General features: G+C 38.7%; 1 protein-coding gene across 5 annotated transcripts in view; it reads right to left on the bottom strand.

Annotated features, from left to right (window-relative positions):
• Window positions 1-16267, bottom strand: part of tcf12 (transcription factor 12) — a 218385-nt gene that overhangs the window by 61649 nt on the left and 140469 nt on the right. For all 5 annotated transcript variants that reach the window (XM_048616045.1, XM_048616046.1, XM_048616049.1 and 2 more), the window contains one exon: window positions 13728-13806. In XM_048616045.1, coding sequence (XP_048472002.1) covers window positions 13728-13806 — 79 coding nt within the window. The remainder of the gene's footprint in view (window positions 1-13727; window positions 13807-16267) is intronic.

Raw genomic sequence — 16267 nt, 5'->3', positions numbered from 1 at the left:
TCCTCCCACCTCAAGCCGCACCTCCATCTCCTACCGACCAACCTCATCCCGCCCCCTTGACCTGTCCATCCTCCCTGGACTGACCTATCCCCTTCCTAGCTCCCCACCTACACTCACCTTTCCTGGCCCCATCCCCGCCTCTTCGACCTGTTTGTTTCTTCTCCACCTATCCTCTCCTCTGTCCCTCTTCTGTCCGCCTCCCACTCTCTCCCTATTTGTTTCGGGACCCCCTTCCCCTCCCCCTTTTCTGATGAAGGGTCTAGGCCCGAAACGTCAGCCTCTCTGCTCCTATGATGCTGCTTGGCCTGCTGTGTTCATCCAGCCCTGCACCTTGTTGTCTCGGATTCTCCAGCATCTGCAGTTCCTACTATCTCTAGTTCAAGTTAGATTGCATGTTTAAAATCTGAACTCCCGTAAGAATAGCAGGCTGTCATGAATTTTGGCAGAAGCCAGATGTGTACTGTTAGCCATTCAGATACATACCACAATAAATAGTCTTTTAAACTGGAACTCAAATCATTGCTTCAATGGCTGTAATTTTCAATGTTATCCCAACTGACACCAGATCAAGTAATTCACTGTATTTTTATGGTTTGGTCAGAAAGCTGAGCATGCATATTTGTAGGACACGTTTTGTACAGCAATTAAATTATTAACTCTACAGGTAATGGAAATACTGAGAGAGATTAGTTGACAAATCTCAAACATACATAATCTGAGTCCCAGGGTTTCCAAGCATTTCTATGCTTCAGCATCAGTTGCTGCAAATGTTGAAGTCCAGCCCTTCATCATGCCAGAGGGATTCCCTCTCAGATGAGGATTTATGAAACAACCAGCTGCATTTTGCCAGCAATTAACAAAGTTTGTTGACAATGTGAGAGAAGAATAAAATTATATGCACATTAAGAACAGAACTGAATTTGTGGAATGGAAATTCAATTCCACTGAAAATAAAAACAGGGACAGAAGAATAAAATCCTAAGATCTAGAAGCAGGAATAGGCAACTCAACCCCTTGAGCCTGCTATTATGTCACCAAAGAGACTCCCTACTCAGCATCTTTGACGCAGTGAAATTATTTAAAGTTAAAATTAATAATCTTTGGTGTGCAAGTTAACGACATGAGTTTAAGAATTTCCAAACCAAATTTTCGATATTTCAGAGGTATCATTTTCCTGAAGGTAGCTATTTCAAAAAAACTCTTTGGGTCTAGTGATCATAAGCCCATTTGTTTTAAAATAGTTACGGAAAAGGATAAACCTTCCACAAAAATTCAAGTTTTTAATTGCAGTAAGGCAAATTTTAATGGTATGAGACAAGAACTTTCAAAAATTGATCGGAGTTGACTGTTCACAAATAAAAGGGATGTCTGATAAGTGGACGCTTTCAAAAGTGCGATAGTGAGAATTCAGAGTCATTATGTTCCAGTTAGAGTAAAAGGTAAGACTGGTAAGATTACAGAGCAATGAATGAATAAAGATATTGAAGTTCCAGTCAAGAATAAAAAAAAATCCTATATTAGATAGAAACAACTGAGTTCAAATGAATCTCTTAAACAGTATAAAAAGTGTGGGAGCATTCTTAAGAGGGAGATCAGGAAGGCAAAGAGTAGATATGAGATAACCTTGGCAAATAAGGTTAAAGATAATCCAAAGAGATTCTACATGTACATTAAGTGTAAGAGAACAGCTACAGAGAGAATAGGGCCCCTTAAAGATCAAAGAGATCATCTTTATGCTGAATCTCAGGAGATGTGAGAAGTATTAAATGAATATTTTGCATCAGGTTTTACTGTGGAGAAAGAAATGGAGGCTAGAGAACTGAAGGAAATAAATATTGATGTTTTGAAAACAGTTCACATTATAGAAGTAGTAGTGCTGGAGGTCTTAGAAAATACAAATGTGGATAAATCCCCAGTACCTGATCTAGTGTATCCCAGGACCTTGTGGGAGGCTAGAGAGAAATTGTGGGGCCCCTTGCAGAAGTATTTGTATCAACTACAACTACGGGTAAAGTGCCAGAGGACTGGAGAGTGACTAATGTTGTGCCTTCGTTAAGAAAAGATGTAAGGAGAAGCCGGGGATCTGGGATCTATTGATCTGAGAGCCTGACTTCGGTGGCGGCTAAATTTTTGGAAGTGATTTGGAAAGATAGAATTTATGTGCATTTGGAGAGGAAAAGAATGATTAGGGATAGTCAGCATGGTTTTGTGCTAAGGAAATCACGTCTCACAAACTCGAATGAGTTTTTTGAGGAAGTAACCAAGAAGACTGACAAGGGTAGAACGGTAGACACTGTTGACTTGGAATTTAATAAAGCCTTTGACAAGGTTCTACATGGTAGACTAATTAGTAAAGTTAGATCACTTGGGATTCAGGTGAGCTTGCCAACTAGACACAACGTTGGCTTAACAACAGGAGACAGAGAGAAATGGTGCAGGGTTGTTTTTCATACTGGAGACATGTGACCAGTGGTATTTAACAGGGTTCGGGAACTTAACAGGGAACTTTTGTTTGTCATTTATAGAGATGATTTAGATGAGAATATAGAAAGCACAATTCCTGAGTTTGGGGATGACACCAAGATTGGTGGTATAGTGGACAATGAAGGTGGTTATTTAAGATTACAAAGAGATTTTGATTAATTGGGTCAATGGGCTGAAGAGTGGCAAATGGAGTTTAATTTGGATAAATGCAAGGTATTACATTTTGGAAAAACAAACAAAGGCAAGAGTTATACAAATAAAAGTAGGGCCTTGGGAAGAGTTGTAGAAGATAGACACCTCAGGGTTTAGGTATATAATTCTTTGACGTTTGCATCACATATAGACAAGGTGGTTAAAGAAGGCATTTAGCATGCTTGGCTTCTTTGCTCAGACCTTTGAATAAAGGAGTTGGGATGTTATGTTGAGGATGTACAGGAATTGGTGAGGCCTCTTCTGGAGTACTGTGTCCAGTCCTGGTCGTCCTTAATATTATTAAGCTGGAGAGGGTTCAGAAGAGATTTACCAGGATGTTGCTGGGAATGGAAGGTTCAAGTTATAATGAGAGGCTAAATAGGCTGGGACTTTTTTCAGTGCAGCATGGAAGGTTGAGAGGTGACCTTATAGAGTTTTATAAAATAATGAGGGGTACAGATAAGGTGAATGACAGGTGTCTTTCCCCTAGGGTGCAGATTTCAAGGCTGGGGGGCATATTTTTAAGATGAGAGGCAAAAGATTTAAAAAAGACATATAGGGCAATTTTTTTAGTGTGTGCAATGAACTTCCAGAGGAAGTGGTGGCTGTGGGTACAGTGACAATGTTTAAAAGACAGTTAGTAAGTACATGAATAAGAAATGTTTGGAGGGATATGGGCCAAGTGCAGGCAAGTGGACCAGTTTAGTTTGGGATTATGGACAGCATGGAATGGTTGGACTGAAGGGTCTGTTTCCGTGCTATATGACATGACTCTATTATGTTAAATCAATGTTCCTATGATAAACACTTCTAAAATGTGATTGACAAATCAAATGTTAATTCAAATGGAATGTTCAAATCTCTAGTTCAATGCACTTTATATTAGATTTTGCTGCAGTTTAATGGTGAAACTGTCAGTATCAATTGTCATTCTGTGACTGAAACTTCAGAAGCCCAGACATGCCCAGTGATGTAGATATTCATACACTGTTATCAGAGTATCAATGTTCTCACATAGGGCATGTAGCAGAGGTGAAAACACAGCTTCCACTCTAATAAAATGAATACTTAACTATATTTCATTTTTCCTTTTGAGTGTTCCCAAAATGTCTTATTTTGACCCCACTTTAAATTGTTAGTTTCACTTTAAAAACTTTGGAAAAAGTTACATCCTATAAAATAAAATGGAACTAACTTTTATGAAGAGGTACTACCTACCAATTTGAGGACAACTAAAACAAGACATTTTCTTGAAGCTGCTTATCTTGCACTCATCAGCATAATTTGCAAGAATGCCAAATTAAGAGGAAAACCAACATTTAAACTATACGAGAAAAGACTGTTGATTGGTTGGCGAGTGAACTCTGATCGGTAGAGGTGTTGCTATGCAGAACGCACCAATTAATGATGATTGACAGTGTATTTGTGTACACAATGAGTAATGTGGTACAACCACCTTCAGCTGTTGACAATAACTGACACTGATGGTACCCAAGCAGTACATGCTTGCAAAACTCATAACACAGTGCCCAATGTCAGAAGCGATTCTGCAATTGGACAACATGTGCTGATAACCCTGTATACATAAAGAATTATGCTGACAACTAATTTAGGATTGTCAGTCAGGCTCAAATGCATGTGGTACACTTATGGCTATTGGAAACAATGGAAATAACAAAGATTCTTTACAGACAGAATGAACATCTAGATTTACTGAGCCTGTTCCAACTCAACAAAATAGGTGACAGCCCTTTGCTGGTTCATTTCCTGGCATACAGCTTTGATCAATTTGAGACAACATGCTTGATTTAAAATTTAAACTAAGTATGGCAGTTAACAGCCTATCAATAACTTGTGCACTCTTCAAGACAATGCCTCTACCAGAGTCCACGTGACAAAAAACATGCATGCTCCTCTAATACAGTATACATGTTGGTTTTTCTTTTGAATGTGTATTCTTGCAACTTGTCCTAACATTGCAAGACAAAAAGTTTTGACAAAATGTGTCTTTTTCAGCAATACTCACAATCCGAAGTACCAAGCAATTATTTGGATAACTATTAATTACTGCTAAACACCTTTACTGCCCTGGAAATGTAATTCTCTGTTGAAGGTGGGTCACTGGACTGGAAACATTAACTCTGATTTCTCTCCACAGATGGTGCCAGATCTGCTGACTTTTTTCAACAATTTTTGTTTTTGTTTTCTCTCTCTAAGTTGTGCAGTCACATAGCAATCTGAAGTACCAGCCAGGCTATACAAAACTAATCCCTGTGCAAGCACAGCCACACAAAGAACTTTATGGTGCAAAGCACCCATGACAAAAACATGAGAGGAATGTTGTTTATGGACTGCCAAATTGCAGCACAAGGATAAAATCCAGAAGCTATTTTAAAAAAAATTTTAAAGTCTATTTTATTTTTATTTCAGCTTTTACCTTTATAAAATCAGTTGTTACATTTAATTTGCTATCTGAAAACCTTAATTAAAACTAAAAAAATTAACTTCCTGAGTTGCTGTGTGAGAATTGGTTGTTACATGCTTGATGTCATTTTGATTTTTTTTATTGTCACATGTGCTGAGATACAGTGAAAAGTATTGTTTTGCATGTTATCCAGGCAAATCACACCATGCATAAGTACATCAGAGTAATAGAATAGATAGCAGAATACAGTGTTACAGCAACAGAGATGTGCAGAGGAAGTTCAACTTCAATATATGAGAGGTCCATTCGAAAGTCTGATAACAGCAGAGCAGAAGCTGTCCTTGAATCTGTTGTTACATTTTTTCAAATTTTTGTTTAAAATTTAAACTAAGTATGGCGGTTAACAGCCTATCAATAACTTGTGCACTTTTCATGACAATGCCTCTACCAGAGTCCACTTAACAAAAAACATGCATGCTCCTCTAATATAGTATACATATATTCTGCCCAAAGGAAAAGGGTGGAAGAGAGTATAACCGAGGTGGGAGGGATCTTTGATTATGTTGGCTGCTTTCCCAAGGCAGCGGGAAGTATAGATGGAGTCACTGAATGGAAGGTTGGTTTGTATGATGGACTGGGCTACGTTCACAACTCTGTAATTTCTTGCAGTCTTGGGCAGAGCAGTTTCCATACCAAGCTGTAATGCATCTGGATAGGATGCTTTCTATAGCGCATCAATAAAAATTGGCAAGAGTCATTGTGGACATGCTGAATTTCCTTAGTCTTCTGAGAAATAGAAGCATTTGTGTGCATTCTTAACCGTAGCATCAATGTGGACGGACCAGGACAGATTGTTGATGATCATCACACCTAGGAACTTGAAGCTCTCAACCACCTCTACCACAGCACCATTGATACAGACAGGGGCATGTCCTCCACTCTGCTTCCTGAAGTCGACGACCAGCTCCTCCATTTCCCTGACATTGAGGGGGATATTGTTGTCTTTATGCCATGCCACTAAGCTCTCTATCTCTTTCCTGTACTCTGTTTCATCATTTGAGATCTGACCCACTGTGGTGGTGTCATCAGCAAACTTGTAAATGGGGTTAGAGCAGAATTTGGCCATGCAGTCGTGATTGTGTAAGGAGTATAGTGTGGGGCTTAGTACACAGCCATGCACGGCATGGATTATCGTGGCGGAGGTTTTGTCGCCTATCCTTACTGATTGTGGTCTGTGGGTCAGGAAGTCAAGGATCCAGTTGCAGAGCATGGGGATCAGGTCTCAGGATTTGGAGATGAGGTTGGTTGGAATTATGATGTTGAAGGCGGAGCTATAGTCAATAAGTTAGAGTCTGACATAGGTATCCTTGCTATCCAGATGTTCCAGGGACGAAGGTAGGGCCAGGGAGATGGCGTCTGCCATGGACTTGTTGTGACAGTAGGCGAATTCTAGAGATTCAAGGCAATCTGGGAGGCTGGTGTTGTATGTACCATGATTAACCTCTCAAAACATTTCACAATGATGGGGATCAGAGCCACCTGGCAGTAGGCATTAAAGCACGCTGCCCCATTTTTTTCTTGTGCATTGGGATGATAATGATCTTCTTGAAGCAGGTGGAAACCTCAGATTGGAGTAAGGAGACGTTAGATGTCTGCGATTACTCCTGTGAGCTGGTCTATGCAAGACCTGAGTGCACGGCCGAGGACTCCATCCTGGCCAGTCACTTTCTGTGGATTCACTCTCAAGAAGCCCGATTTAACGACTGTAACAGTGACTGTAAACATAGGTGCACCCAAGGCTGTTGAGGCAGGTGACATCATTTCACTGACCTTCTGTTCAAAACGACCAGAGTGTACACTGAATTCATCGTTGAGGGATACATTGTTGCCAGCAATTCTACGTGACTTGGCTTTGTAGCCTGTTATATCTGTAAGCCTTGCCATAATTGATGGGTGTTTGTGTGGGTAGCCTGGGACTCCAGCTTAGTCTGGTATTAGTAGTTGGCATCCCTGATAGCTTTGTGAAGGCCTTGTCCAGATTTCCTACATGGGTCAGGGTCATCTCATTTGAATGGCTTAGACCTAGACTTCAGTGGGGACTGGATCTTCTGGTTCATCCATGGATTCCAGTTGGGGAACACTCAAGATTAATTTCCTTGGCATGCAGTCATTCTCACACTTACCAATAAAGTCAGTGGACGGTAACAGCATATGCATTTAGGTTGGCCGCTGAGTTCTTGAATATGGACGAATCCTCTGACTCCAACCAGTCACATAGGAGCTCATCTACTACCTCAGACCAGCACTGTATGACTTTCAAATATAACTGCTGCTGCATGCCGATATAGCTCCTTGACTTAGTGCAAGATTTAAAATGGCAGTGGGAAAGGGGAGACTCTCATCTTGGGGATCACAAAGTCTCTGCAGACAGCTCTCCAAGGTCACTGCAAAAGTCCTCGCTTCACTGCTGAGTGCAAAGAGCTAGCCAATAGTTTTTAAACAGCACAGAGAAACAGACCTAAATTCAACTGAAAGCTCAACAAAGTATTTTCACACAGGATGGTGCTTAAATTTTTTAGAAAACTTTCCACAGAAGAGTTTGCTAAAGGTGATCAAGATGCTGTTGCATATCCATTATCCTCTGCCTTTTTCTTAAAGCAAGTGCACCATTTATATATTCTCACCACAACTATAAAGAGGTATTGATTACATGCCAAGGTGCAAATTTAAAATAGTTTCTTAAATTTTGCATGCATTAAATGAAATCTGTTATGGTCGTCTTTGGAAATGTGCTTTTAAAAAGTAGATACATTGTCTTGTATGCCAACAATTTTTTATACACTCACAAGATATGGTCGTTACTGACTAGTTCAGCATTTATTGCCCAACCCTAATGCTCAGAGGGCAGTTAAGAGTCAACCATACTGCTGTGGGTCTGGAGTCACTCATATAAACCACAGATGGTAACGGTGACAGATTTCCTTTGCTAAACGGCATTAGTGAAGCAGGCAGGTTTTCCCAACAATCGACAATGGTTTTATGTTCATCATTAGATCCTGAATTCAGATTCTTCATTGAACTTGGGTCCCCAGAACATGAGCTAAATTTCTGGATGAATAGTCTAGTGATACTACCACGAGGCCAATCCCTCTCCAACAATGATTGAAGTATTGCTCCTTTGCTTTATCATCATAAAATCACACCTGTGTAAAACCTTGAGTTATGCTTAGCAAAATCATTAAATTAAATCTATAGGAAGCAATTTCATCTGCAATGCAACCCAATAAACCAAATACGATACACGTTAATCCCTCATTATATACTCCAACAAGGATTTTCAGTTAGAACTGTAAAGTTTGCCTGAAGCAGCTAATCGATGCCTGCTCGAGAGATCTTTATTATCCAATGAAAACTTGCCAGTTAAAAAGGATAAAATGCACTATTACAAGCTTCCATCACGTCAACTGTAGCAAGGAATTCCAATTACTATATAACACATGGAAACAACAAATGCTGGAGATCACAACAGGTCAGCCGCATCCATGGAGAGACAGCAAGCCAATGTTTCGAGTCTAGATGACTCATCAGAGCTGAAGTGTCAGTGACAGTATAAAGCATGTGACCTTTTCAAAAATATAACATATTAGCAGCCAATCAAAATCGTTTTCTCACTGTACAATTTTGATTATGAAGCAAGCTGACAATAATAAAGCATCCTTTAGAGAAAAGTCACATAAGCATCTCATTAGTGGCTTGGATCAGATATTATATCCAGCTAATGAATGGCAGGAATGAATGTCATCCCAATGTAACTGGCAAATCTACCTAACTCAAACAGTTCACTTTGCTGAACACTAAAGCAAGTCAGTCAGAAAAACGCTCACAAAATGCATATTTTGTTCAATTGTAATGCAAGGACAGATCTGCACATCTTCATACTCTGCATGATCATGAATAAAGGATCCATACGTTCACTTGAGATATACCTCCCCTCTTTTCTTTGCCCCAGCTCTGAAGCCTGTTTTTCTCCAGTTTCACTCCCGTCTTCCTTTATTTCTTCTCTCAGCTTATTTTGTCCATGAGACCCACCTCTTGTTCCCTGAATTGGTGGCCATGTGTAAAGACAGAACAGCTTATATCAAGGGAGAGATTTAAAGAGATTAAGTGTTCAGTATATTATAATGAGAAAAGAAAGAGAGGATTAAAACCACTGAGAATAAAAAGTCACTCAGTGAAGAAGCTCAAGGAGAAAAGATATTTTAGTAGACAGAGTCCATTTTTCAAAGCAGAGCAGAACGTGGTAGCACCATGAGAAGTGCTCCGAGGAGCGGAAAGTACAAGACGAGTAGGGAGAATCAGAATATGATTTGATGAAGATTACTGGAACTAACACCAGGCAGGATAAGTGCTCAAAAGACCAGCTATTTTTTCCCCTCTTTTTTCCCACAAACACAACATTCTTCAAGTGGCCTCCTCTGCTCTATTCTACCTTATTTCCTAGTTGATATTCCTTTTAGTGTGCAATAGTTGCCAAGTTTATCTAGATGACAACAGTGGCTACACTTCCATAACGCTGCTTATAAAGTACTTTGAAGGTCCTGAGAACCTTTTTTTCAAGCTTTTAATCAATTAAACCTGGGAAGAAAATCTCTCCTTGTTTAGATAAAAAATTGCGATGTCCATTTTTGCTCAGTATGTTTTGAAATTCTGAAAAAGCAGTAATTGTCATGCCAAATATCAATATGCAAGTGAAGGACATGTCATAAATGTTTAATTCTAACATTTTGTGCTTTTTGAAAAAAAAATGTTTAAGTGACAAAAAAAGCCAAAAAAATAGCTGCCAGAAGTCTCTCAGCTGTTCTTTTTGATTCACAACAGCCACAAATAGTAGTCAAGTTACATATTACATTAGTATCAAACACAAAGGTAGGCATTCAGAACTTGATTTATCTTGGATGCCACAATGGGTCTTTCCAAAGATGTGGAAAATTCAAAGTTCTGAGAAAAATAGGACACCTGAAGGAACACTCTCCAAAAGTTTAGAATTCTTGCATAATTCACTTTTGCAGAATAATGATACATAAGAAGTTAACAGAGCAGCCTCTTTAAGTTTTGGTATTTACAAGGCAGACTACGGAACATCCTTTTAAGCGGAACTCCAAGAGAAGATCTGAGATACATCACCAGTGAGAGAAGGGCTTTCAAGAGAGAGACGAGGAAAGGCAACCCAGCTGAAGGACTACTGTACTGAACAAGGCTACCAAAATTCACAAAGTTCCAGCACTTTCAAAGCAAAAATAATACTGACTTCCAGAACTTCTGTGGGAGAAATGTTCAACTATTCAAAGACAGAAAGCATCTCAGCTGCTGAATTCTGACTTCAAGTTTTCAATTCTTATTTTGGAAAGAGACTCTCCAAACAAGAATCAGGTGTGCAACAATAACAAGCTGATTTTACTTTTGTCTTCGTAATACCTTTTATTCATACCTACTTTTAACCTATCTGTATTTTAGATGGCAAGTGTAGCATTTTTATATTGATTAACTTCCAGGATAATAAAGTAATCTTTATCTTAATTAAAAGCAAAATACTGTGGACACTGAAAATCTGAAATAAAAATAGAAAATGCTGGCTTGTGGTGAGAGAAACAGGGTTAACTTCGAGTCTGATGTGACTCTTCTTCAGAACTGAAAAGAACTTTTTCATACTGCTAACACAAGGAGGGGTGAGCAAGTGGAAGAGATTATGAAGGTCCCCAGAACAAAAGACAAATGCAGTGATAATGGTGGTAAAGAACAGACAAGATGTAAGGTAGGTTAAATGAATTTTTTGATGGAATGTGTAAGGAATCAAAATGGAGAATAGAGGTCATGCTCTGACGTTGTGAAGCACAATATTGGATTCAAGAAGGTGTAAAGTGCTTAAGCAGAAAATGAGGCGTTGTTCCTCCAGCTGGTGTTCAGCTTTGTTGGGAAGAAATGCTAGAATGGGACCAAGATGGTTTCTTGAAACAGCAAGCAACTGTAAGGAAGAGGTCATTCTTATGAATGAGTGGAAGTGTTCCACAAAACAAATACCCAGTTTGCATTTGGTCTTGCCAAATGAAAGGAGCTCACATTGCAAGCAGCAAATACAGCAGATCACATTGCAAGATGTACAAGTAAAACGCTACTTCATCTGAAAGGTATGTTTGGGCCATGGAAGGAGGTGGAAAGGCACACCTTTGGTTACACCTTCTGCAATTGCATGGGAATGTACTGTGGTGGTAGTTGGGGCTGGAGGGTGGAAATAGTGTGGGGAAGCATTAGGAATGATGAAGGTGTGGAATCGGGTGTTGCAGAGGGTTTGGTCCCTCTGAAACGTTGACACTGGAAGGGAGATGAAGTTGAGTTTAGTGGTGGCATTGTGCTGGAGGCGGTGGAAATTGCAGAAGATCATCCTTTGAATGCAAAGGCTGGTGGGGTGGTAATCAAGGATAAGGAGAAATTATCGATGTTCAGGGAGGGAGGGGAAGGGTTTAGGGCAGCACAGAAATAGATCAGACGTGTTGCAGGGCCTTGTCAATCACAGTGGGTGAGAATGCTTGGTTGAGGAAAAAGAAGGACATGTCGGGAGGCATCCAGTGGAATTTGATACAATTAGAACAGATGAGACGGAGATTGGGAAAAACTGGAGTCCTTGCAGAAGCAGGTTGTGAGGAAATGTTGCTTGTTGAAGACTAAAGATTTGCTGAAATTGAAACACTAGGAATTGGGTTAAACAAACTATACAAATATGCAGTTCATAGACCATTCTATACCCACACCTGTCGTGTTCCTGATAGTGGAATGCCCAAGATTTCCATTTCACTGTAGAAAATAAACTTCATACTTTTAACAACCTGCATTCTTCAAATTTCCAAATACTTACATTTCATTTGTTTGAAGGAGAAAAACAATGTTGGTAATATCTACAGTTTATGCCATCATTTCATGAACCCCCCCGACAATGGACCCCTCCAAGTAGTCACTTCTTTACATGCCACAGTCTAACATTCACAGTTATTTTATAACTGTTACATTTGGAATGACCATCAGCTCCTTTTTTGGAGATTGATCAATGATTTTTTTTGCTAGTTTCTAGGTTGGCAAATACACAGTCAGCACCCACAAGCAGAAGAGATTTCAGTAAGGACAGCACCAAACTACCATTAACTTGAATTGTTCTAAAGATGCACCCAGAAATCTCCCTTCTGTAAGTCTGCAACTAGCCTTTAACCATCTTATTACTCCACAGATTAAAAAAGCATGGCAAAGTAAACACTAAAGACCATTATAAACCGAAAGAACTGCAGATGCTGTAAATCAGGAACAAAAACAAAGTTGCTGGAAAAGCTCAGCAGGTCTGGCAGCATCCGTGAAGGAAAAAACAGAGTTAATGTCTCTGGTCTGGTGACCCTTCCTCAGAACCTCAGGTCACCGGACCCGAAGCAGTAACTCTGTTTTTTCCTTCACAGATGCCACTAAAGAGCATTAGCCTGGTTTCATTTAGAAGGATCAATTTTTTTAAGCTTAGGGAAAACATCCATAGTTTGAAAAGGTTATGGGTAGTAGTCCTGGTTGAAGTTAGATTAAGAAAACAGTTCTTTTAGAGAAAGGAATTAATTCAGAAAAGTTATAGAAAAAGGTTACCTTAGTGTAAGGATTTCAGTTTAAAAGTTCCAGATCAGAAGTGTTTGGATAGAACACTGAAAGGGTTATATGAAGCTGAGAAAGTCTAAGCTCAGCATGTGAATGTTCAGGAAGATGCTATCAAATTCTCAAGACTCACTGAAAATTAAAAGCAACAATTAAATTAAACCTATAGATGTGATGGAGAAGGGAACGCTCTCTGGTGTTTGAGTAGTGGAAACAGATAGTATTGAGATAATGCAGTATTGTACTTTTATTCTGTACCTTGAAATATTTCAAATGGTGTTATATGCGAATAGTTTGGTCATTCTATTTTATTTCGCATACTAAGTTGCTGTTTAATTGTTAAATGCGAATCTGCAACATTACATGTTTGTATTTCAGTGAAAGACTTCCTTGTTTAACAGAAATAAAAATAAAAAAATTATCATCTATCAAGCCATATTTTAGTCTGGGTTCTGATTTGTGCAGTAATAACATCAGCTGGGATCAAAACAATTCAATACAACTTTCAAAAACACATTAACAGCAGTGACATTTTCATAATTGAAAACTGAAGATTGCAGAATTGAACTTATGAGACTTCGAAGCACAACATGAGGGATTGTGAAGTTTAAGTACTTAACAATGTACTTTGTTAGTCCTCGTAAAATGCCAGTCAACAGTTTCAAACAATCACTTCAGACTGACAGCATAAACTAAAGCATAAACATTTAAGTGTAGAAATCTTAAAATTGCATTCCATCACAACACCTAGACACAAAAGTATTTCAGGATGATAATTTACAAGTTAATCCAGTTGTTGCTTAATAAATGTTCACGAGTGAAAATCCAACCTTACAGACATTGCAAATTCTGTACCAACAAAGATTTTTGTAGACCCAACACATAAACAGAATTGACTAGCTGTGCAACATAGAGGTAATCCAATACAGCCATGTCAGTGAAACCTTACCTGGTAAAGGTGATGGCGATCCAACTGGTGTTGATGGATTTGATGGGAAACTACTACTGGTGTGATCAGGCGAATAAATCTGCAAAAAAAAACAAAAGGCAAATTTAGATCCAAATCTGTTGCTTGCACATGCTGATTGGAAAAAGTTCACTGAACACACAAAGCTGGCACAATTTCCAAAGATTTGTAGAATACAGCACTGCCAGTTTAATTTTACAAAGCAAATTTTTTAATGACGTACAATTCATTGCATCAATTTCCTAATATATTTTATTTGCACTATTCAGATCGTGACATTACACTCTGATTTATACGAACATCTGACATCACTGTTCCCACACGTGTTGAAAAATGTAAGTGGACTTAAAGCAGATGCATGGAACACGCCAATGTTACGGTGCTGTCAGAGCTTACAGGGACTGACTTAACAGTATGTTTTGCATGGTCAGAATAGGGCCAGCCGAGTCACACTGTAGCATGCAGTAGTAGCCAAGTACTGTTGTAGGCCCAAATATGCTTCCATCACAGGACATAGGTCTATAATAAAGTAAGTTCTTTGGAAGTCAGGAAATTTAAATTTGTGAAAACTGATACGTCTGACATCATGGATTCTCCCTCAAGATTAAAAGTTTCTGCATAAAGAGATGTAAAGGCGCTGAACTGAGGATAAAGAAACAATTATCCTGAAAATTAAAGACATTTCATACAAACAATAATTGTTAGATTACCTATTACAAGTGTAATCTTAACATATGGTTAACTTTTTCTGTTTCAAGTGTGTAGGAAAAAAGAATTGCTCACAATCAAGATACTTCTATCAAATTCACATCCCTCGGCAAGAAACAAGAGCAAGCAAGATTGAGTGAGAAAAAAATAAGCCTTTCGGTACTTGAAATTCCTTTTAAAAATGCATGAACACAATTGTACATATAGCAACTCATTTAAATTCTGCCTAAAGTGTAAAATAAAGCAGCACTGTGACTCTGAAGACTTAATTTCTGAAATGGTTAGCAACATGTTTCCCCCTAATTGTCAGAACATGATGACAATCTTTTTAGAAGTTTCATGTAACTGCCTTCTGGGTAGGCTTACAAGGAACGGTCCACATAATGGTTCACAAAATTACTGCAACATCTATAATGTGATGAGAATTTGCTTCATAGCTTTACACCCAATAGAAATCATATCAAAATAAAGATGAACAAAATTTGCTGTTTTGAGGGAGAAGTACGCACACGACTTATTAACAACTTGAAATCTCAGATAGTAATTAACTGATAAATCAGGGAATGATTTAGAATGAAAAGAACCTTTCAGGTTTATTTCACTACACTATACATTCTAGGTTGATCTCTCTTCCTGCAAACGTGACATATCACAAGGCACGAAGAGAATCTGTTTTAAGATTATAAGAACGATACTTATTTCACCACTCTCTAGCTAATGAAATTCTTCATCTGTTCTGATGGGTAGACAATTCCACAGATTCATAACCTTTTGAGAAAAATAATTCCTCATCTGTTTAAAATCTGCTACCTTTATTCTTAAACGATGACCTCTTGTTCTAGATTGTCCCATTAGAAAACATCCTCTCTACTCATTTAGCATCTTATATACCTCAGTAAGATCTCCTCTCGTTCTATCAAACGCTAGCAAGTATAGGCCTAAACTGCTCAATCAAACTAGTGATCCTCCTCTGGACTGCCTCCAATGCAACTATGACTTTCCTCAAGTAAGGGGTCCAAAGGTGTATGCAACACTTGAGATGCAGTCTCACTCATGCCTCGTACAGTTACAGTGAAACGTTTTGACTTTTATACTAAATTTGTTTAGCAATAAATGCCAAAATTCCATTTGCCTTCCTTATTACCTGCTGCACCTGCACACCAGTTTTCTGCATTCATGCACAAGGACACCCAAATCCCTCTGCAATGAAGCATGCTGAAGTATTTCTTCATTTAAATGATTAGTTGCCTTTATAGTCTTCTGACCAAAATAGGATAACCTCATACTTATCCACATGAAACTCCATATGCTAAATTTTGACCCATTTTCTAACCTATCAATATACACTTGTAAATTTTAAAAATTTCTTCATTACAACTTACTTTCCCACCTCCTTTTGTGTCATCTACAAATTTGGGATTCAAGTCATTAATATAGACTGTAAATAGTTGGGGCCCGAGTTTGAACCCTCTGGCACCCCAACAGTTACATCCTGCCAACCAGAAAAAGACCCATTTTTCTCGACTCTCTGCTGTCTATTAGTTAGCCAATCCTCTATCCAAGCTAATATTATTACCTCAATCCCACATGATCTTACCTTGTGTATCAACTGTTTGTGCGACACTTCAAAAGCCTTCTAGAAGTTCAGATTGCCTACATCTACAGGATTCTCACTCTCCACCTTGCTAGTTACATTTCCAAAGAATTTGAGCAAATCAGTCAAAGTGATTTACCCTTCATAATCCATGGTGACTCTGACGGATTGCATTTAACTTTTCAAATGTCCTGTTATTATTTCGTCAATAGTGGATTCT

Source organism: Rhincodon typus, chromosome 33 (assembly GCF_021869965.1).
Source record: "Rhincodon typus isolate 14 chromosome 33, sRhiTyp1.1, whole genome shotgun sequence".
NCBI classification, from domain to species: domain Eukaryota; kingdom Metazoa; phylum Chordata; class Chondrichthyes; order Orectolobiformes; family Rhincodontidae; genus Rhincodon; species Rhincodon typus.
This window is presented reverse-complemented; position numbering and strand designations above follow the sequence as displayed.